At 42.8% G+C, this 23,928-nt stretch overlaps 1 protein-coding gene across 1 annotated transcript in view; it reads right to left on the bottom strand.

Moving 5' to 3' along the window:
* The window catches only part of LOC132581016 (E3 ubiquitin-protein ligase RNF213-like), a 199,079-nt gene that overhangs the window by 149,588 nt on the left and 25,563 nt on the right, over positions 1 to 23,928 (bottom strand). Inside the window, exons 9-15 of the mRNA XM_060252036.1 lie at positions 17,185 to 17,377; positions 14,261 to 14,316; positions 12,708 to 12,861; positions 11,624 to 11,776; positions 8,339 to 8,437; positions 6,027 to 6,149; positions 4,072 to 4,255 (exon numbers count right to left, since the gene is read on the bottom strand). Of these exons, the coding sequence (XP_060108019.1) occupies positions 4,072 to 4,255; positions 6,027 to 6,149; positions 8,339 to 8,437; positions 11,624 to 11,776; positions 12,708 to 12,861; positions 14,261 to 14,316; positions 17,185 to 17,377 (962 nt within the window). The remainder of the gene's footprint in view (positions 1 to 4,071; positions 4,256 to 6,026; positions 6,150 to 8,338; positions 8,438 to 11,623; positions 11,777 to 12,707; positions 12,862 to 14,260; positions 14,317 to 17,184; positions 17,378 to 23,928) is intronic.

Below are 23,928 nucleotides of genomic sequence, written 5' to 3'. Positions count from 1 at the left end.
AAATTAAAACCAAATAATCTTGTTCTGAGTTCTGAAAGTTAGAATTGGCTTCCATCCCCATGGAGCTAAAAGCAACCCACCTGCAAGGTTTGTCCCTCTCAACTTCCCCATGGCTAGTTTGCAAATCTGCCACATTTCACCTTGCCAGCCTCCTTTCTACAAGTGCATCACAATTAGGGATGAGCTCGAATTGGATCAGAAGGCAAAATCTGACATGAACTTGAGCTGGTTTGCAGCTCAGGCACTGACATTTGGGGAAGGCACCTTCCCCAAACACTTACCTGACATTTGGCCAATTTGGTTCAGCTGTTCAGGGCCAGCCATTTAAACCAGGTCTGCTCCTCAGTTGCTATGTTTAAATAGCTGGCCGGCCATCATTTCACCCTTTAGTTCTGCTCCCCACTTGGGGGGGGGGGGAGCCAAATGGTTAAAACTGCTGCCAGCCATTTAACCCTTCCTGGGAAATCCTCACCCCCTTTCTCCTGACCATGATCAGCCATGGCCAGGAGAAAGGGGGTGAGCCACAGCCAGGAAATAGGCGAGCCACAGCCAAGAGATAGGTGGTAGGGAAGACCCTTCCAGGGTGGTCTCCACCCACTTTCACCCAGCTGTGGCAAGCCAAGTCCAGGAGAAAGGGGAACCAATCTTACCAGACTGGCTCATTTTTGAGCAGGGCCTGTTTGGTTTGTGGTTCAGTTTGTGGATCACCTTGAACCAAGCTACCCTTTTTAGTTTCATGACCACTCCCAATTACAATGTTTTGTTTTTAAAACAAAAACAATCGACCACCAGCTGTTGTTGCACTGTCTTGCCAACGCAGAGATTCAAGGGTTCGCCCTTCAATGGCTTACCTCTTTTCTCCAAGGTCGGGGACAAAGAGTAGCCATAGGGGAGAAATCGTCCTGGAGACACGCACTTGTGTGTAGTGTGCCTCAGGGGACGGCTCTTTCCCCAATGTTATTGAACATCTATATGCGCCCCCTTGCCCAGATTGTCCCAAGATACGGGCTGGGATGTCATCAGTATGCAGATGACATCCAGCTCTATGTATTGATGGGGGGCCAGGCAGGCTACGTCCCGGAAAATCTGAACCTGGCCTTACAAGCCATAGTGAAATGGCTCAGGCAGAGTCGACTGAAATTGAACCGAGCTAAGACGGAGGTTCTGTGTCTAAGATGATGCGGCCCGGGAAGAGAAATCCCTTTGCCAATCTTTGATGGGCACCTTTAGCACCAGCTTCTAGGGTCAAGAACTTAGGGGCGCTCCTGGAGTCCTCACTATGGAAGCCCAGGTAGCAGCCACTGCCAAATCTGCATTTTATCATCTTAGGCAGATAAGGCAGTTGGTTCCTTACCTGGAGCACAGCGACTTAGTGCAGCGCACCTCGAGAATAGACTACTGTAACGCCCTCTACATGGGGCTGCCCTTGATGCGAACTGGGAAGCTGCAACTGATGCAAAACATGGCAGCCAGGTTGTTATTGGAGCTAACACGGGCCTTTTCAGCCGCGGCTCCTGCACTGTGGAACCAACTTCCGGAGGAAGTGCGGGCCCTGCGGAACCTTGACCAGCTCCGCAGGGCCTGCAAGACTGCCCTCTTCAGACAAGCCTATGCTGATATCGACTGCTGAGTTGCTAAGAACAAAGAACCGCCATCTATAATACGATTATGGAATTATCTAAACTGGCAGAACCAGCACCAAACAATTTTATTGCTGCCAGATATATTTAATGTAATTTGAATTATGTATTTTAACTTAATCAACTGGTTTTTATGTCTAATTCCTTTTTAATTGTTAAACTTAAAGTTTTACCTATTTATGTTAACTGTGTGAAATGTTGTTAGCCGCCCTGAACCGCCTAGGTGGGGAGGGCGGGATATAAATAAAATCTATTATTATTATTACCTTTATGGGAGCACATGCAACCTGCGCTGGAGATGTTGCACTGCTTGCCTGTGGCGTTCCGGGCTCGTTTCAAGGTGTTGGTTATGACCTATAAAGCTCTATATGGTCTGGGACCTGTCTACCTCCAGGACCGCCTTTCCCCATATGAGACTCAGAGAGCACTATGATCAAGCTCACAAAATCTCCTAACGATTCCAAGGCCACAGGACATTCGGCTGCCCACCAGCAAAGTGAGGGCCTTTTCGGTGGCAGCCCCAACCCTCTGGAATGCTCTCCCTGCAAACATCAGGGCCATGAAGGACTTGCCACAACTCCGCAGGGCCTGTAAGACGGAATTGTTTAAACAGGCTTTTAACATCTAATGGAGGCAGCCAGTACTTCACCACTCCACAGCATTGATATCCTAACCCAACCCAAACAGAAATGTAATGTGCTAAACAATATCCAATATCATGGTAAATAACGCTAATTGAGAACTAATAATAACACCATCTAGGGATTAGAATTGTATATGTTTGAAATGTTTTAAAGATTTTATTGTGACGATTTAATTCCATGTTGTTTTAACTGCTGTTAGCTGTCCTGAGCCTGTCAGGGGAGGGCGGGATATAAATATAATAAAATAAAAGAATGAATAAAAAATAAAAAGCAGCATCACATAAAACAAGGAGCACAAAAATAACAAGTGCACTCCTCCACTTAAATCATCCATGAAATCATTCCAGATTCTCAAGTCAACCTAATTACTATCTATAAGGCTATGTCTTATGTGACTTTCCCTTTTTATAATACCACACTTAAGTTATCTGCAATTTGAGCTGTTGTTGATACTGAAAAATGTGCTTTGCACCATTAAATGCCCTGGACCATGGGTGGCCAAACTGTGGCTTTGGAGCCAGATGTGGCTTTCACACATATTGTGTGGCTGTTGAAAGTGAAAGAGGAACATAATGCAGGCTTTTTCTCAAGTAAGCACCCACAGCATTGGGACTTTAGTCAGCCTTAAAGCTCTGACCCATAGGTAGGCTACTACCACCACAGAGCTCACCCTGAGACCTAGTGCGGGGAAAGAGAGTGCAAAAGCTGAGGGAGAAAAGCGAGTGCGTAGTGGAGGGAAGCCATTGGGCACACAACTGAGTCCAGCTAGCCATGCACTTGGGATTCTCTCCCTTCCCTGCTGGAGGGACAGAGTGACCCAAATGCAATCACTGCCAAGAAGGGCAACCAGATCAAGAGCAGTGAATGAAGAAAGGAATATGAGATGAGCAGCAGTGGTAGCTCTTGACTAGGCAAGTAACAACAGTGGCAGGACTTGGGGGGGGGGGTGACAGCTGCCCTCTCCCCTTCTCTGCAAGGTGCACTGGGATGTCCAATGGCAGGCCCTGCAGCCTAGCTGATAGAGGAGGTTTGCCTCCTCTAGCCAGCTGGTGCAGGCCTGGTAGCCAGGGACTGTGGCTGGCCAAGCACTATTGTCCCCTGACAGGTTTGTGGGCCTACTGAGCGTGGCGGAACTGCTATATTCCCCTTCTGCGCACTGGGCTTTAGAAGTAAGTGGTTTAACTAGTCTTCCACTAGGTTCCAGGCAGCTGCAGAAATGGCACTGAAGTTGTGGTTTGCCTGTGGTAACTCTTTTGCACTTTTTTTCAGGTGCCTCCCCATTAGGCTGTCCCACTGGAAGGAGGAATAGAATTAAAGAGGGCAGTGCAGAGTTCCCTCTTAGTTTCATAGCTCTTGTAGGAACTGTTATTTACTAACCTTGGTGTCAAGGTAAAGAGAGATGTATAATGATGCAAACGGTGGTCAGTGATTTCTATGGTACATGCGTGTTTCCTTCTCCTACTGGTGCCAAAAAATAATTCCCTAACCGTTCCCTATGCTGGTCTTATAAGGACTGTCATGCCCAGCTTTTGTTTTTAAAAAAGTCTCCTTCGAGCATGGTCACTTTGTAAAATGCATACATGCGAACTTTATCTTTCTGTGAAAAGAAAGTATTAAAGAGTTTTAATAAAAACATGTGTAATATCTGTTCATGCCTTGAAGTTCTCAAACATCTGACATTTATTCTATGTTGCTCATATGTCAAGCAAGTTTGGCCACCTCTGCCCTGGAAGATTTCCTTCCTGCCCCTAGAATTCTGCTCCCAATTAAATGCTATGCATAAGTACCATTGAAGATGAAAAGATGTTTGATGTCTGGCCAAGTGAGAAGATGATTCAGAGCACCTTCCAAGTCACTCATAGGCTCACCAGCCCTGTCACGTGGCCATGATTTTACAATGACAGCAGATACAAGGGTACCCATCTTGCTCAAGTTGTAAGAGAACACAATGTCAAGGAGATTTTTCTGAGTCTAGATAAAACAAAGAAGTATGTTCAGTGCTGGAAAACAAGGAGTTCATCATATTGCAGAGCTGATTCCACAAATTTGCATTACTTGATTTCTCGGAAGGTTAATTGTCATTGCGTTGCTCTGTCCCGCCCAAGTTCACCAGTTTCAACAAGCCTTGTCATAGAATCCACTTACCTAGAATACAAACTTTTACAGTTTTTTGTGTTTTCTGATTTCGATCATATCTCAAAGCTAACTTACTGCTACCACCCTTTTCACAAGATGCCCTTCAGAAGTAATTGGTGAAAAGAACACACTCTTGGGGGCAAAGTCTTCAACCTCCCACCCTTTTTTGAGCATAGGGGTTCTCTATGTTCCCCTGTACCCACTGATCTTGAGTCCTTCACAGGAAGCATTTGGACAAAAAGTGAATTTAAGATGGCAACGTATTACCTCAAAGTCTCCCTTTAAAAAAAAAAGAGACAAACAAATTGGATAAAATGCTTCAAGGTTCTTTACATTGATGGCACCATGCTGAGCTGGTTCTAATAAGCAAATTGGATTCAGATATTCACATCTCTATTTGCATTAATAAGGAATATGAATTTCCTTAAAAATGGTAATGCCATGAAAGCTAAAAGATTTGATGTATGGCTATATAAGCAGACCTTTCACTTTAAGTCATTCACATTCTGATGGCAGCACGTACGAATCTGCCCAGTGTGCTCAGATTAAGAGAGAAGGGATCGTTTTGTAGAAAAACAGGTGGTTGAACTCATCCTGGGATTGTTATGCAGCTGCACCTACTATTCAATGGACAAGGAAGTGGAACTCTCAGGAGGAGGTGGAACTCTCAGAAAGGTTCAGGAAGAACTTCCTGACAGAGTGGTACCTCAGTGGAACAGGCTTTCTTGGAAGGTGGTGGGCTCTCCTTTGCAGGTTTTTAAAGAGGTTGCTAGATTAGATGGCCACTTGACAGCAAAGGGGGAGGTACTTGTGATTTTCCTGCATTGTGCAGGAGGTTCGACTACATGGCCCAGGAGGTCTCTTCCAACTCTATGATTCTATGATCTGGGAGACTAATATCCAAATCCCACGCCTGCTGTGGAAATTTATTGCGTCATCTTGAGCTAGTCACACAAATGCAAGCTAATCTACCTCACAGGGTTGTTAAGAGGATAATATGGAGGAGAATGGTGTAAGGTACTTTAAATCCCCATGCTGGAGGATGGCTGAGTATAAATTAAGTAAATAATAAATACAGCTGAAGATGGGGAGCAGATATAAGGTTGGTTGGCTGGTGGGCAGGAGAGGAGCAGTAGAGAAAGTTGAGGATATGGGGGCTTCCAAGATGGAAGAAATAATATTGGAAGAGGGATACAGGAGAAAGTGAGGTGCCCCTCATAAATCATTGCAGGTTCCTTACGAGGTTCAGACTGGTGGGTGGCACTGCACAACTCAGCCTGAGTTTTCCTGGGAGACGGTGCCAAGGAGAGGGAAGAAGGGAAAGCTGAAGACAGAGGGGAAGATAGGTTGGATGATGGGAGGGAAGAAGGAAACAGAAAATGGAGCAAGGCCACAAGAGAATTCAGGGAAGCAAAAAAAGGAAATAGTGGGGAAATGAGATGCCCCCTGCCAACCCTTGCAGGTCCCCTACCTGGAAATATTCTACATACCTAATTCTCTGTATAACTTATTTCAGCTGAAAAAAAAAACCCACACTTTTGAACTATTGTATATCTTTAACAATACTTGGTGAGATAAATATTCACAGATTTTTCCATTATGCTACCTGAGAAGCTAAATTAACAGCTTCAATCGCACAGTTTTCAAAGGTATTTCCAATCAGAGGGTGAAGTTCCTCAAGTTTAGTATGGCAGTCACAATAGACTTTAATCTGTCGAACTTCATGTTCCTGTAAAGGGATCAGAAAGCACCATCATTGGTTTCAGATACTAAGGAATCTCAGAAGAAAACATGGACCTGGAAGAAACTTATACTTCTTCATTGTTAACCATTTTATTTATGTAGGAAAAAGAAAGTTTTACCGCTCCAAACTGACAGCTTCACAATGAAAAGGCTGTCTTTTACGTTCCTAAGCAACCTAACTGACAATCAACTAAATCTATCCCATCTTCAAACACCAGTGTAAACTCCTGGAATATTTTCAAATTTGTAATACCTAAAACCAAAGACAAATTAGAAATACCTTCTACGCAACATTTACAGATATCCTTTAAATTGTAGGTGTCACTAGAAAGTGATCAAAACCAAAGACTTGACTATATTTTTAATGATGAGAGAACAGGACACACAAAAAGTCACACTCAAATGCTTTGTAATTGGGTTTTGAACATGAACAGAGAGATAGAAGTAAACTGCACATTTTTAAAAATCATACAATAATATTTGATGTTATAAGCTTAACTATAACTTCTGGTGATAGTAAAAAATGACATCAAGTCATGACCAGCTTATGAAGACTCAGTGGGATTAGCTTCTGAGATGGTAGATTTTCAACAGCCATTGCTTTCATGCATTTTAACTGCAAGTTTGCCTATTTTATAACCATTATTTAAATTTAAGTTATCCAAGAAAAATGTATGCAACACTCCTACCAATGTTGTGAAATTCAAATGTTTCTTGTGTTTATAGAAGTTATTCTCTATTTTTAATACAAATGTAAGAACATAACTATTTGATTGCAGAGAAAACGCACAGAAGTTGGGGAAGCTGGGAAAGCCACCTCATTTACTTCTTTTCTAAAGTAGAACAAAAGCAAAACTATTTAGCTGAAAGCTTTCGATTTCAAACCTGAAGCACCTTTCTCTCAAAATACCTTTTTTATTTTTCCCAAACATTTTATTAGAGAATAAACTCAAAAGGAAACATACGTACAATAACAATACAATAAGAATACACCTTAAAAGCAATATGCAGAAAAACTGGCAATGTAATAAAGATAAAATACATTGGTACATAGGAACTGCAAAAGTCACAAGAACCTAATCATGTTGATGGCATCTACTGTGGATTTAAATTCTTGCTTAAATGATAGAAATTCCAGAACAGGTAACCAAACAGTCACAAAGGATCATGAGTATGGGTCTAATTCATTTTGTGATATAGAATTCGCAAGTTTATCCATAATACAAAACGCCTTCAATTTCATAATCCAATCAGACACTGTGAGCCTTTTATCACAGTTCCAAAATTATCTCACAAATACTGTTTTAGAATTGAGGGATTCCCTCCCAATTTGGGAGTTTATTTCAGTGGAACATTTATCCTTTTAAGAAACACATCTGTTCATAAACATTAATCACCTTCGGTTTTCTTCATTTCATAAGCACAGACCAGTAAATCCTATTCAAAGTCCCCACATTCTGTCTCTGCCAATGGCTGATGTGAGGGAATGAACAAAGTTGGTATTTTAAGCTTGTGAGATACAGGTTTGGACAGCACATCTGACATATGGAAAATAACAGACATATGGAAGAAAGGTTTGAGAAGATCATTCTATTCTTCCACAGCAGCAAAGAACTGAACTGGCACATGTGAAGCGGGGAAGAGAAGTGCGTGAGCAACTTTGCTGGTCCTTTCTTTGGCTATTTATTGCAACTCCTACAACAGCAGACCAATTCCAAATGGCTTTTAACATGCACCTCCTAAGTGACCACTGAGAGACAGCATGGTGGTATTAACATCAAAGAAAATGGAGAGGGGCTGGCTAAATAAAAGAAAAAATGCAGCCCAGCAAAACAAAAAGCTGTAAAAAACAAACTTCTCCAACTCAGAGTTTCTGCAAGAGTTCATCTGGGCACCAGCAAGAAAGGGAAGGGAACAGCCAGCATGAGCCAATAGGAGTCCCCAAACCAAATTAGCATGCTCCATAACCCACAGGTTGAAAAATGTTGTCAATATTTTATTTATTTATTCATAATTTGTATCCCGCCCTTCCCACAAGTGGCTCAGGGCGGCTTCCAAAAATTAGTCAAACATAAAAATTAAACAATTTAAATAAATAGACAAACATTTAAAACAGTTAAAACCTTAAAAAAACAGTAAACAATATATAACACTACTTCCATATACAAAAAGTACCTGTTTGATTCTGCTTCTCATCTCTGAAATTAAAGTTGTTTTCCACTGCTGTGTGAAATTCTCATCAGGAAAATTAATTTTCAAGAAAAAATCCCATGCCTATGAAAGAAAATATAATTTTAAGTTTTAAAAAACCCCTTTTAGATAACAGATAGCACAAAGAGAAAAGAAAGGCAATTATATAACAAACAATGAAAAATTTTTCCCCAACACCCCCTTCATTACATTAAAGAATTTTTGAAACATTATGAGGTACAATAAAAATAACTTCTGTTGCGATACATTTATATTCAATATTTTACATTTAAACCTACTTCTTGTTCTGCTTCTTCAGCGTAATACTTATATATGGTAAACTACTTATTCTACATTTGTCTACAGCTTTCATACACATAATACATGCTCTGTCTCTCCTCATATTTGTAACTGATCTGTTTTTCAAATAAGTCCTTAGTTTTGCCATCATTGCATACTCAGCAAGTTTATTCTTCCATTCTTCTAATCATGGGCAAATGTCTGTTTTCTATTTTGCTGCTAAAATAATTCTAGTCACTGTCACCATATATCCAAACATCTCCTCCATTTTTTTTGACAAATTGTTAGGCTTAGATTCCAAGGGGACTTTAATCGTTAAAATATTCTGTATTTCTCCATATATTTCTTTCCAGCACCTTTTTTATTTTACATGTCTATCACATATGAAAGAAGGTTCAATCTGTAACCTGACATTTCCAACATTTTCATTTATAATTCCCTCCTTTTTCTATGTCCTTTGGAGTAATATACCATCTTGTACCAATTTTCTCTTAATGCTTGACTGGCCATGAACTTGATATCTTCTTCCCATAACTGTCTCCACTGATGCATAGTTATATATTATTTAATCATACATGTTTTCACATATTCTTTTGTTCTAGCTGGAATAGTAAGTTATAAATCCATCGTAATAAATGCTCTTTTTGTTTTGTGATCAGCTGTTCAAATTCAATCATCTCTCTTAAAGCTCCTCCCTTCAGTGTTAATGACTTTCTTTAATCTCAAGGCTGATGAATGATATAACAACTACTAAATGTTTATTCCTTTAACCCTAATGTCTTGCTGTGGCCTGATTTTTCCCTGATAATTTATCATGATACTGTATGTTAGGAAATCATTTTTATTTCTGGTATTTTTATTGGGGTATGCCTGCATTAAGGACATAATTGGAGAATTTGGAGGGCTCAATAAATTCTGGCATGCAAGCCATATTCTCAACAATCTATCTCTGATTATATGGCTTTCTTCTTGTGTTGTAATTATTTTAGTTTATTTCTTGATTCATAAATAATTATGTAAACCTTGAACTAAATCGGCTGATTTCAGTTTTACTATTATTTGTCTTGTGTCTTTAATCCAATCAGCAATCCAAACCAAGTCACCCCTTGGTACCCTTGGTGTTCCCTCTAAACCAGGGGTGTCAAACTCATTTGTTTTGAGGGCCAGACATGACATACATGAGACCTTGTCAGGCTGGACTAGGCTGTGTTAGGCCAGGCCATGTGTATACCTATTTAAGATTAGGTAGCAGAGATATGAACTACAGACAAACACAGATAATTTTTTTTAAAAAACAACCTTAAATTAAAAATGCTTAAAACATTGGTCTTAAAGGTGCTTTTTTTGTATTTCTCCCGTGGGATCCAGGGAACTGGCAAAGGAAGCTCTGGGTCTTTCCTGCCTTCCCCAGGGGACTGGGAGGGGTAGGAGCTTCAACCAATGGAGAAAATCGAAGTTTTGCTCTGTAGCTCCTGTGTGATTGAGCAAGCCTTGCAAATCAAGTTGAGATGCAGAAGGAAGCAAGAGAGAGGGAGAAGGAAGCAGACAAGAGCCAGTTGCTCGGGGGCCTGAGAGGAGTCCTTCAGGGGCCTGATTCGGCCCCCCTTCGCATGTTTGACAGCCCTGCTCTAAACTGTGTTACGAGGTGCGGACACATAAAATTTTAGCTGGCTGCTCAGGGAAGACAGAACAAATGCAAAACCTGCTACCTATCAAGCCCATATAACATGCCAAACATAGGGCTGAGAAGGACAAAAGGCAAAAATCATTCTACAGATATCTGTGGATGCCTCTTATTTCCTAACTGGAGGGAATGAAATATCATAAAGTGGGAAAATCCCCTCAAATATTGTTCAATCTATATTTCCTATTTTATTTACTTAAATTATCACAGAACTTAACATCATGATCAAAGTTTCTCCTCCACTATATTTGTTGTGTTCTATTTGATTCTATGTATGTTGGAATTAGTTTTGCTCAGACACTTGTGGTTTGCTAACATTTTCAGACTTATCTGCAACTATAAAAGACCAGAAACTTGCTTATAATAAACAACGCAGCAATTATGACAATAAAATTTCTCCACAAATTCTTCACAAGACAAGAATCCCACATGGAAATGACTGGGGTTCAGTAAGCATGCAGCAATTACTTCTCCAGAATCTTCTATTTTACCTCTTAGGCCCTGCCTAATATGTGCACACTCCTCCTAGGTCCTTTTTTCTACCAAGCATTCTCATCTAGCTTTTATGGTATCTACATGACAACCCTTCCCAATGTAGATATGAAATGCATCAAAATTTAAACTTCTTTTTTCCGTCCTATCATGAGGCTATTTTACTGCTTGGCAAAGCAAAAAATACTGGGTTCTATGCCACAGGTGGAAGCTATTCTGTCTTGTAACCCAAGTCAGCTAGTGTGATTATAAATGCAAGCAGGGCTTTTTAGTAGAAAAGGCCCAGCAGACGCTCATTTGCATATTAGGCCACACCCTCTGAGGTTACCATTGTTTCACACAGGGCTGCTTTTTTTTTGCAGAAAAAGCCCAGCTGGAACTTATTTGTATGTTAGGTCACACCCCCAACACCAAGCCCTACATTCCATCCCTGAGTACAAGGAAGTTCAGCAGCCACCCCTCTCTGTTGAGTCAGTCAACATTTACAAATCCAGATATTTCAGCAAACTGGGAGTGAAATTCTTTACAAGATGCTTTTCTTTTACTGCCAGTAACTCCAAGATGCCATTCAAGGTAATTATGGGGGAAGGGAGTGCTGGCTCTGTTTGCAGTTGTGTCTCAAAAAACTATAATAATAATCCAACAAACATTTACTGTAAGGTGTCAGAGGAAGCAACTGAACCATTTCTTTGGGAAGGAAGCAAAGAAGAAAGGACCCATGAAGCTAGTAGAACATATTTTCCACAAACGTCAAGACAAAATTTGAAAATAATATACAGTTCCACAATACAAACCTCAAGTTCCTCTCGAAAAGCAAGCGCTATAACTGAAGTTTCTTTCAGCAAATGCTTAGGAAGAGCTCTACGAAGCCAGCTTCTGGTATCTTCACAACAACGTTCGAATGCTCTTGTCATTGGAGTATTCTGACTTGTGCTCTCTCTGAAAATCTTATGCAGAAAAGAAAAAAAAATAAGCAAAAGTTTTTTTAAAAAAGTCCTAGGAGCTGCTGTACCAGTTGGAGCACATTGCTCCACACAGCACAGGTGATGCTGGCTGGGCTCACTTCTCCTGCAGTCTGGGCTGCACAAGGAGTGAGCTACAGGAGCTGCTGTGCTGCACGGAGCACATTAATCCTGGCAGCACAGCCAATCCGGGGGCTGGCTTCTTCTGAAATCCAGCTGAAACCAGACTGCGTGAGAAGCCAGCTCCAAGCTAAGCTGGAAGGATCAGTCTTCTTCTCACTGGCACAGCTCATCCTTGGGGCTGTCTTCTGCACTCCCTTAAAACTTTAAAGGGACTGCAGTAGAAACCCAACACCCACCTGAGATGTGGGAGCAATTTATTCCTGCCTCTCAGCTGTTCAAGGCTCATCTAGTTCAGCAATCTTTTTTTTTTCAGTAACAGCCAGGCACATGCTTCTGGAAGCTCAGAAAGTTTGAAGGAGACAGCCTTCCCACATCTACCAACCAGCATCAGATAGCCAGAGGTACAATGTGTGCCTGAACACAGATGTTCCATTTAGCTATCATAAGTAACAGACCCCCCAATGAAATTTGCCTAGTGCTTTTTTAAAAGCAATCAAAGCTTCACTACATGGTGAGGCAGTGAGTTTCATAAATTAATTACATGTTGAATGGGGGGGGGAGACTTTACTTTGGTCTTTCCATGTCAAAAACGGAATTGGTACAACTGGCTGGTGATGTCACAAATGCTCCAAGAGCAAAAGGAAATCAATCACAGGGAGAGGACATTCAGTATGTTACCTTCCACTCCTGAGCTTTCTAATAATACCATTTCAATATAGGCTGGTGAAATTGTTCAGAAGAATAAAGGCAGAGTTGCAGGTTGATATATAATTTTAAGCAAATAGATGCTCACCTCCAAAGGTGCAAGTCCCAGAATCTTTGAAACAATCTCAGCAGATGTTGCTGGTATCTTATAGTTCTTTACTATTTTGACATTATTACATATCATCTGATGCAGTTTTATGCAGACTGTCACAGAGGCGTTCCAAATGTCCTGATGTGGTATCCTAAATCATGGAAGATTTTAATTACATTTGAAATGCAAGAAAACCTGATTATAGCAAATATCTGAATACCAAACAAGTCCAGAATAATGTCTTCTTTACTAGATTCTACAGAGTGCAATATTTTCCTTTTCACCTCATCTAGGATGCAGTCTAAAAAAAATCACTGCCATGTGAACAATTACCTTTCACTTACAAAGAAAACAGGAAATGTACCTGAAAACCTATGCTATGTTGAATACAACAGGGAGTGCTGCCCAGGGAGTGCATACTATCCCTCAGCATGCCTCCCCCCACTTTCCCCTGTTAAGAGAGCATATGGGAACCATGCAAACCCCTCTTTAAGAAGTGGGAAAGCAAGTCCAGTTCACCTAGAGAACTAGAGAAGAGTCAGGCATTCAATCGCTACCCCCCGCTGATTCTCGGAAGTTTTCTGTGGGAGAGGGGGGTTGATCTGGTGTGGGGGGAACCCGGGGGGGGTGTGTCGTGCCTGCCCCAGACCCCGCCCTTGCTAACTCAGAGCAGGAGCCACCTGAAACTGATCAGGCCACACCGGGCCCCAGCTCAGCCCCCGCCCTTGCTAACTCCGAGCAGGAGCCACCTGAGACTGATCAGGCCACGCCCGGCCCTAGTGCATCCCCTCCTGAATCACCACCTCCTGTAAGCTGGTTACGTGAGAGGAGGCGACAGGAATTCAGAAACAGACGGAGAGATGCACGCATGCGTGGGAGGAGAGATCTCAGCCCAGAGTACTAACAAGTTAACAAGCCAGCACAGTATATCTGTAGCCCTGACCCCAAGGCAAACTGTGCTGGCAACGAACGACCTACCTGGGACGTGACTACGCTGCACCCTCTTGCTTGCTGCAAGAACCCGTGTGACTCCTGACCCGGCCTGAACCTGGGACTTGGACTTCTGGACTCTGACTTAGCTTTGTGGACTGACCTAGGTAATTGGCGTTGTTTTCCCTGGCTTCCGACCCCCTGCATTCCTGCGACCAAGCTTTCTGTCTTCTCCTTCGGCCGGACTGATTTACGGTGTTGAAATAATTGGACTGTTTAACGACCACCCCTGCGCTCCTCCCCAGCCGGCTGACAGAGTCCTGGCCAGCTGCCAGACGTCAGCCGCCGCCGTTCCTTATCTGCACACCCGGGCCGTGACAGTGTGGGGGGAACATTTGCTGAAAGATGTGGCTTATCTGTTCACAACTCCAGTCTCCAGATTTATGTATTTGCAGATTTGGTCAGGTTGAGAATTAGAATAGTTTTAATTAATACACACACACATATAAAAATATGTAATGTCTTAGAGTCAACATATTTTACATTCCAATGCTCCATAAATAAAATCCCATTTTAACTATTCTGTTTGACAAATGTATTTACTTTTATTACACACTTACCTGTTTTGATTATTCCACTGGATGCACAATACCTTCTGTAGAATTTTTTCTACCACCTGAAAAATAGTTACAAAAGTTATCAGACAACCAGGGTCCAGGACTATTCTTCTCTAAAATAGTATCATTCATGCTTAAATTGCATTTGAGCATACAGGAGGAGAATTTGCAAGGGATCTCCCCCCTCCTTTTTTGTATGAATGTTGGCTCACTGGATTGATAGGTTGTCTAGAATAAAGTTCAGGGTACAAACTTAACATCAACGTATCTGAATCCAGTTCACCTGGCCTTGTACCTCTTTTACCTACCTAGCAGCCTTGCAGCCTTACTGGGCCTAGCTGAGGCCTCATCTCCATATAAGAGTCTGCTGCTTCCTGAAAAGTCTGTGTTGAACTGAATCTTCCAGAAGTTTATTCATGGAATGTGCATCTTTGTCAAGGCTTTCCAGAATAGGTGAAAAACAAAACTGATACTGGCAAATAGGAACAAAGTTCCAAGAATCCTGGAAAATGTAGAACAACGCAGAACAGACCCTTTCCACATGGCAGTTGGTGTTTTACATAAAACACATAGAAGGGCCAAAGAAGGAAGGTCCAAGAGCTACGTGCTGAACTGAGCCTAGCCTCTGATTTGTCAAGATGTGTGATGAGAAAGAGAAAGACTCTCTCAATTGCAGGCTCTCTCAATTGCACAGCAGAGCTACTGAGCCAAGACTCTCTTCCTTCTATTGGCTGAAGCTCCTCCCCCTCCTAGTCGCCTGGGGAAAGAAGAAAAAAGCCAGAGCTTCCTTTCTCCAGTTCCCTGGATTGCATGGGAGCAATACAAAGAAAGCACTTTTAAGATCAATAAGCGCTAATGTTTTACTCATGTTAAGTTTTTTTTTAAGATTTTTTTAAAATTGTGTTTGTCTGTGTCATTTTTTTTTTAATTGTGTTTGTCTGTGTCCTTTATATCTCTGCTAGCTAATCTTAAATAGGTACACACAGGGCCCAGCCCAACAAGGTCTCATTTATGTCAGATTTGGCCCTTATAACAAATGAGTTTGACAGCCCTGCTTTAGACTCTGCTCAATAATTTTTAAAGGTAAGATTTACACAAATTAGCATTACTGCAAAGATCAAATCTTATGTTCCTGCTCTCTACATAACAAAAGTGAAGCTCTACACTATCATAACCCACAAGGATTTGCAGGCAGCATCTCATTTTGGCTTCCCCCATTTTTTCCTCTTCCCCTTTCCTGAAAGTCCCCACAGCCTCTGCTTCTATCTCTCCTTCTATGCTTTCCATCCTCCAGGTGGGGACTGGAGATCTCCTGGAATCATGACAGATCTCAACTGCAGAGACCCACCACCACCCCCATTAGTGTTGCCAGCACCACACTGGGAAATTCCTTGAGATTTCAGAGTGGAGACTTGGGAGGGAAGCAACCTCAGCAGGGTATAATGTCAGAGCCCACCCCCATCAAAGCAGTCATTTTCTCCAGAGGAATCGACCTCTGACACCTGGAGAGCAGTTGTAATTCTGGGTGATTTCCAGCTATCTGTCTAACCCAACAGCCAAACTACTTTTAACAGCCTCTCTGTCTTAAGCTGTCTCTCTTCCCTTGGCAGCTTCTGCCTAGGAAAACTCTGGTCCAGTTGTGTGGTGCTGGCCACTGGGCTAGGCTCACTTTCCACGGTATGGAAACCTCAGGCACTTCATTTTCCCCTATATCCCCCTCCCCACACAATTTCCTCTTTCCTTCCTTCTGGCAACCCTCATATCCCCTCCCCTTTACCTGCCTTGTTCTCTTGTCAGCCATTCACTAAACTACCTTTTACCTGCCTCCCATCTTCAGCAATATTTATTTCATTTATACTTCAGTTTTCTCTACAGTGTATATCAAAGCACCTTAACTTTATTCTCTCATCAGTTTCATCTTTACAAAAACCCTGCGAGGTAGGTTAGGCTGAAAGTATGTGATGGGACCAAAATCACCCACTGAGCTTCCACAGCAAGATGGGGATTCGAAACTGGATCTCCCCCCCCCCCCCAGACACTACCCTGATGCTCTAACTTCTACATCACACTGGCTTTCATAGGGTGGCTGCTGTTGAACTTTAAGCCAGCAGCCAGGCCTAGTTGAGTCATGCAAACTGGAAGATATGAAGTCACCTAGGTTGCTTCTAGGCCTAGGGTTCCCAATATTTCCCATAATTACTGCCAATGTTCCCTCTAAGCCCTGTTGCCTTGTGAGCAGAAATTTTACCTTGTGAGCCAAAAGATCTACTAGCCTTAAAGCTGTGAACAGGCCTACAATTTGTGTTTGTATAATTTCAGTCCACAAACATAAAAAACATGAAATATAATTATTATTTGTATTGTAAATCATTATGGAATTTATCACTGATGTCTTTAGCTGACACTATCCTGTTAAAATTTGCATATTCCTATCACTATTTCATTTAGCAAATTGTCATTCCATTATCCAATTTGTTCTGAGTCTTCAAAATGGGAACATTAACCCTCTAAGTATGCTGACAATATATATTTAACTTGCATTAAAAATTGCGGAAAATTTTAACCAGGCTTTGCCCAATTTAATTACAGGCTGAATGTTAACATGTCAACCCAAAGGCTAATAAATGCCATCCTGACCAGACCATGAAGTCAAATCATTACATGTCTCTAATCTACACCACAGCGTTGCTATTGTAGAAATAATATGGAGATGGGGAGAATACCGTTGTATGCCAATATGGACCTCAATGAGAAGTGGTATAAACATCTAAATAAATAAATGTTGTTACACATTTTATCCTGTACCTCATACCTATAAGCAGTCCACAACAGAGTGACTTATAACTACGGCTAACTGGCATACTCTAATCTGTACTGAAGGCAAATTAAGTTTCAAATGGATAAACAGAAGTTGAAACAAAACAAACCTCATAGTCGTGTATGATTATCACATTCTTCAGTCTATGAAAAATTCCCAGAAGACAGTCCAAGAGATCTGTGGAAAAGTCTGTGATAAATTCTACCAAGTCCTTCAGAGGCAGCAAGGAGAACCATGACCTGAATAGTGCTCTGTCTCCTTCCACCAAATGCTTCTTCTCTTTCATTAGTTGCAGTAAGACCCTGCAAAAACAGATCAACTTTTTATACAGAGGAGGATTGCCAAGTACACTTGGCACTTGGTAGAATGTTTTTTTTTTTACTTTACCAGGATAAATGAAACAGGAAAGCTGAATTACTTGCTCCAACCCAACTGTAGTTAGTCCTAGAAACAGTCAAGGAAAATCAAAGACATATCTACCCAAAAGTTCTTTTTTTGACAAAAAATTCTGTAAGTACTTATAGACCACCGGGGGGGGGGGGGATATCAGCCTCACAGATTATACATTGCCTCCAACAAGGAAGAGATGAGAATTTATCAACAGAACGTTGATCACTTACTGTGAAGATTCCTCTGATATTGAATTTAAGTGCATCCTTTGAAGCAGAAAACAAATTGTACTCTTTTGATTCCTCCTCCCTTGTAGCTGTTACTATATTTTGAGACTTCCAGAGCATCAACAGAACTTACTATTTTACTTTTTTACTATTTTACAGGGGCATTCTGTCACATGGATAACCACAAGATAAACATTTCAGAGAATCATCCAACAAAGAAGGAAATATACTGAAACACAGTAACAGCGAGAGACTTATGGGAAGTGAACATTAGCTCCCCATGTTGACAAAACAACATCCTCCCTTAAATCAGAGTGGGATAAAATGATGCCCTCAGGTTCCAGACAGAAGGAACTTTTACAGTAAGAGACAAATGTTCCATTCTCATCTGGAACTGAGGGCACAATTTTACTAGTTGGGATGTCCAGCAGTTGGTACAGGAATCCCAAGATGGGACCACTTATTTCAATATATATATATATATATTATACAACTTCCTTTAGAATGCTCCTCCTGAAATCTGTGTCAGCTGAGCCTACAGTATCCAGTTTGCATTCCTTATAAATGTAGACACAAAAGCCCATGTAGCTGCTCTACATACATCTTTGGAGAATTTTTATCAAAGGCACTGGATGTGGCCACATTATGCAGTGAATGTGCTTGTGATGCTCTGGTAGAGACATTTTGCTTCACAGGCTGCCACTATCTATTAATACATCCATCTGTTTGGCGTTTTAAAGAAAATTACATCATTCAGAAGGTTACAACTGTCTCATAGCACAAATGATACAATTATAGAAGACCGTAAGAAGAAAAAACAAAAATTATTACTACAAGTTGGTTGGAAAAAGAAAAGGCAGAAGCAACAATAAACGCAATACTTTCCAGTTGGAGCCCAGAAAAAAACATTAAATCAATAAATTGCATTTATGGCTTCAAGAAAAGAACTAAATACCGTATTTTTTGGTCCATAAGGCGCTCCGGACCATAGTATGCACCTTCCTCCTGGGGGGCGATCCGCTGCCTCCGCCTCCGATCCTGGTGCTTCCCACGCACCTGCCTGCCTGGCTCTAGCTCTGCTTCCAGCAAGCGCTGGGATAGCTCCACGCTGCCCCCACCGCAAACCCAGCGCTTCACGAGCGTCAGCTGCGGAGGGGGCAGCATGCTTCCTCCGTGCCTGTCTGCCTGGCTCCAGCTCTGACGCTTACAGCAAGCGCCAGGATCGCTCCCTCCGATCCCGGCGCTTACTTTAAGCATCAGAGCTGTGTCGCTTTTTCCCACAGGGTGTACTGATAATGGTGTACTGATACTGATAATGGCTCATGCATGCTGCGTAGTTGGCCGTTTTTATCCCCAACGCTCCAGCTGCATAGAATTTCTTGCCCATTCCGTCAAGCTTCTTCCCTTCCTTCTCGGGTGGTAAAGACTGTGTCTTCTTGCTCTTGGAAGAGGATGTTACTACCACCAAGTTTGGCTTGGGTGACTGAAAAGGAAACTGGCTTCAGCTTCTTGGATCTTATACATATGATCAATCCTTCTCGAGGAGATCGGTGTGAAGGCTGGTTTATCCCAATGCGATTTGGCAGCCTGAAGAAGTACTGAAGTCATGGGAAGAGCTATCGGTGTCAAGGCGTCCTTTTGTACGATGGCGAAGACCATATCTGTTATGGTGGGTTTCAGTTGCGATACCAAAAGCGAGAGGGTTTGCGCCATTCGTTTGATGAAATCGCTGTAGGCGCTGAGATTTTCAGAGGGGGAGATGGAGCCCTCCTCCAAAGGTTGCTGAGATAAAGAGGTTTCCGTGCTTGTCTCTGGGTGCTCGGACTGGTTGGACTCAGCCTCTGAGAAAGAAGATGTCATCTCGCCTTCCGAGAGCACCAGTGATCAAGGTGGAGTGCTCGGTTTTGGAGTCGGCTTCAGTGGCTGAGGGGTATGGTCTCGTCTAGGTTTCTTCGGTGCCGACGTCTCGGGTGGCGGCCTGTCTCGGTCTCGATATCTTAGAGTGGTGAGATATCATCGAACATCAGTCTTGGTATGAGCGAAGCATCCCTGGGAATGGCATGGGGCAGGTCCCATACATGTACGGCCACTGTGGCAGGTCCCAGCGTGGTGGTTTTGGAGCTTCCAGCTCTTTCAGTGTTGGTTGCTCCGGGTTTGGTTGGGTCAGTGGCGTCGGTGTCGAGGGAGTATCCCGTGATGCAGGGTCTGCTAGTTGTGTGGGAGAATCGTTCGATCCCAAAGAGGTAGATCTGGATGCTTGTTGGATCAGGTCGAAACTAGTGTCCTGGGTATCTCCCCTCTTTCTCGACAGCTGGTGTATCGGAGAATGCAGAAGTTGGAGCGATGGTATTTTCTCCAGTGCCGAGAGAGGGCCTGGTGATGGAGGCGGGTGCGAGTTTTTAGCAGAGGCTTTCTTGCACCTTTTCTCTTCCTTCTTATGCTCCGTCCTCCCTGCATCTTTTTGCAGGAGTCGGGGTTTCCAATTCGGACGCCAGAGTGTTTTGACACCGACCATTCGGCATCGGATCGAGTGGAGGGCGTAGTGGTCGAGGTGGAAGCTAGCCTGGAGTTGGATTGTGACAGAGCCGTGGACTGCGCGGTAAGCGCAGATTCCATGAGGGCTGTTTTGAGTCTCGCCACATGGTTTTTTCTCATTTGCTTTGAGAATTTTGCACAATGTGTGCAGGAGTCTGACCGGTGGGCTTCCTCAAGGCACAACAGGCAAAGTTCGTGACTGTCTGGAGGCGGGATTTTACTGCCACACCGCTTGCACCTTTTGAAGAACCCCCACGGTTATTTTCAGGAGAAAAAGCTCAACAAAAAACGTTGAGAGGAGAAAAGGAAGGTGAGTACCAACAAGCGAATGAAGAGGGAACTGATCTGCATGGCGGTCAGAAGCAAACTGGCGGGATCCTCGCACCCGTCCCAGTGGGCATGCGCGGTGGAGCCCGCGCACATGACCACTGAATTAGCTTTGAAGCACCAATCGGAACCGGCGCAGGCACACTATATCCCATCGGTGTGACCACGAAGAAGATCTAATAGGCCAGGGATGTCCAATGCTCAGGTGGACACAGCATCCAGCAGGGCAAGTGGACTTTCTGCTGGTGCAAGTAGGCGGTCGGTATACCACCCAAATTGCCAAACTCAACTCAGCTTCCCACCCTAGGCCGACACACTCAATGCTGGCGATGTTTGGGACAGGAAGCGTCCTGAAAGAAAAAGAATCCTGGACAAATACAGCAACTCCCCCCTCACCCATTTGTCCGAGACTGGTGAAGGACAGAGAACCCAGCCGACGTAACCTGGTTCAAGGCAACAGTGTCGCCTTCCCACATCCAGGTCTCCGTCATACATGCCAGGTCCACCAGCTGCTCCACGAGGAAATCTCATAGAGTAGCAATCTTATTGATGGACCTGGCATTAATCAGCACCAGTGTTGTAGATGGGATCTTCCTAGCCCAACAACCAACATGCCTCGGGATGGGACATAGGTGGGAAAGGGTCCAAGCATTTCCATATCTCTGGCCCTTGTCTTCGCACTCTATGCCCACCACCTTGCCCCTCAATGACTGATATCCCCGACCCTAACATGGCCTCCCCAGCGTAGTGCTATCAGGCCAGGCAATGCCCCTGCTAGCATTTACTGGTGGGCCAAAACGTGGGCCTTCTATATCTCAGCCCACTTCCCTCCTATACCCACTCCCCACCGACCCCTGACAATCACAGTCTACCCTCCTCACTCTCCTAACAAATTCAATGCACTAGCTACAAAAAACAACTTTACAATTTATAATTAAAAATCCTAATTTGATCCCATTAATATGTACAATAATTAATCAATCAATTTCCACAGCCATATTTCTCTAATTATAATCTTAACTAACAATTAAAAATTCCAATTTAATCAATTAACAATAAATTCTAACACAATCAATAATAAATAAATAAGGGCATCTGCTGCCTCACTTGAAGGCCTGGCAGAACAGCTCCGTTTTACAGGCCCTACAAAAAGGTAGTAAATCAGGTAGGGCCCTAATCTCTAATGCAAGCATGTTTCACCAGGCCGCAGCCAGGGCAGAAAAAGCCCTGGCTCTAGTCGAGGCTTTTGTAGAGTCTTCCATTCAGTGCTCACATCACCACCTTGAATCCAAACATGGGACTCTTAAGGCAAGAGATCTTTCCCCAAAGGCCAAGGATGTTAGAGACAGCTCTACCATAGTCAACCAGCAATGAGACACAGATTACCTCCACCACCTCCGAAATTATATTTTCTAACATGTTGGGGATGGTCAGGAATTGATAACAAATCAGCCAGTATCATTAATGCCCCTGTATAAATCGATGGTGTGGTCTCATTTGGAGTACTGTGTACAGTTCTGGTCGCCGCACCTCAAAAAGGATATTATAGCATTGGAGAAAGTCCAGAAAACAGCAACTAGAATGATTAAAGGGTTGGAACACTTTCCCTATGAAGAAAGGTTGAAACGCTTGGGGCTCTTTAGCTTGGAGAAACATCGCCTGCAGGGTGACATGATAAGAGGTTTACAAGATAATGCATGGGATGGAGAAAGTAGAGAAAGAAGTCCTTTTCTCCCTTTCTCACAATACAAGAACTCGTGGGCATTCGATGAAATTGCTGAGCAGTCAGATTAAAACGGATAAAATTAAGTACTTCACCCAAAGGGGGATTAACATGTGGAATTCACTGCCACAGAAGGTGGCGGCGGCTACAAGCATAGCCAGCTTCAAGAGGGGATTGGATAAAAATATGGAGCAGAGGTCTATCAGTGGCTATTAGCCACAGTATGTGTGTACATATATAATTTTGGGGGGGGCCACTGTGTGACACAGTGTTGGACTGGATGGGCCACTGGCCTGATCCAACATGGCTTCTCTTATGTTCTAATCTTGTGAGAGAACAATGATTGGTTTTTCCCAAGGGAACTTTCCTCTCTCCTTATGCTAGTTAGTAGTCCTTATCTTCAAAGGTCTGGGTTGTGTCTCTCACCAACTGGATACCAGGTGCAAGATGGCCTGACAGGGCTTTTTTTATAGAAAAAGCCCAGCAAGAACTCATTAGCATATTAGACCACACCCCGACATCACCATCACCATACTAAACTGCGCCCATGGCTGCAGGAACTGGTTAGTGTATTAGGCCACATCTTCTGACATCACCAGAAGCGTGGTCATCGAGCCATGCCCACCTCAGAGTTTCTGGTGATTGATGCTAGAAGTTTTAGAGCAGGGGTGTCAAACATGCGGCCTAGGGGCCAAACCAGGCCCCCAGAGGGGTCCTATTAGGCCCCTGAGCAACTGGCTGTCATCTGCTTCTTTCTCCCTCTCTTGCTTCCTTCTGTGTTACAGCTTGATTTTCAAAGCTTGCTCAATTGCACAGGAGCTACAGAGCAAAACCTCTATTTTCTCCATTGATTGAGGCTCTTTCCCCCTTGGGAATAAAGAAGGGAAGGCAGAGCTTGTTTTTCCATGCTCTCTCAATCACACAACAGAGCTACTGAGCCAAAGCTTCCTTTGCCCAGTTCCCTGGCTCCAAAGGGAGAAATACAAAGAAAGCACCTTTAAGACCAATGAATGCTAACATTTTAAGCTTTAAAAACATTAAAAATAATAATTGTGTCCTTTATAAAGTTTATATCTCTGCTACCTAATCTTAAAACAGGTACAAATATGGTCTGGCTTGACATGGCCCAGCCCAACTCGACAGGGCCTGCCCAACAAGGTCTCATTTATGTCAGATCTGTCCCTCATAACAAATGAGTTCGACATCCATTTTATAGTGTAAAGACACCACAGCCACTCCAGCAGACAAACACCACATGTACCTTAGCTTTAAAGCAATTTTCAACGCAGTTACCAGGTTGCCATGTTGCTAATTTTTTAAATGGAGAAAACAGAACACTGAGAAACTCAAGGCTGTGTGTGTTTAAATTTCTGTAGGAGCTCTGAGGCATAAAGGAAGCTGACAGATACAAGGCCATAGAAGAGTTTTTCATATACCTTCAAAAGATGCAAAATTAATTATAAAGCAAAAGTGTAAAAAGGAAAATCATGTTTCATTTAAAATCACAAGCCCCACCCCCAAATACTCCAGAATACCTGGCTCTTTGGCTCAGTGATAAGGATCCTAAGAAAACTCTAGCAATTGCAAAATTTGTCTCAGTCTTTTTAGCACTTGCATTAAAAAAATGAAATAAGTCTCTTTTGCTCAAGAA

This window comes from Heteronotia binoei, chromosome 13 (assembly GCF_032191835.1).
Source record: "Heteronotia binoei isolate CCM8104 ecotype False Entrance Well chromosome 13, APGP_CSIRO_Hbin_v1, whole genome shotgun sequence".
Classification (NCBI taxonomy): domain Eukaryota; kingdom Metazoa; phylum Chordata; class Lepidosauria; order Squamata; family Gekkonidae; genus Heteronotia; species Heteronotia binoei.
The sequence above is the reverse complement of the archived record's forward strand: the minus strand, read 5'-3'. Positions and strand labels throughout refer to the sequence as shown.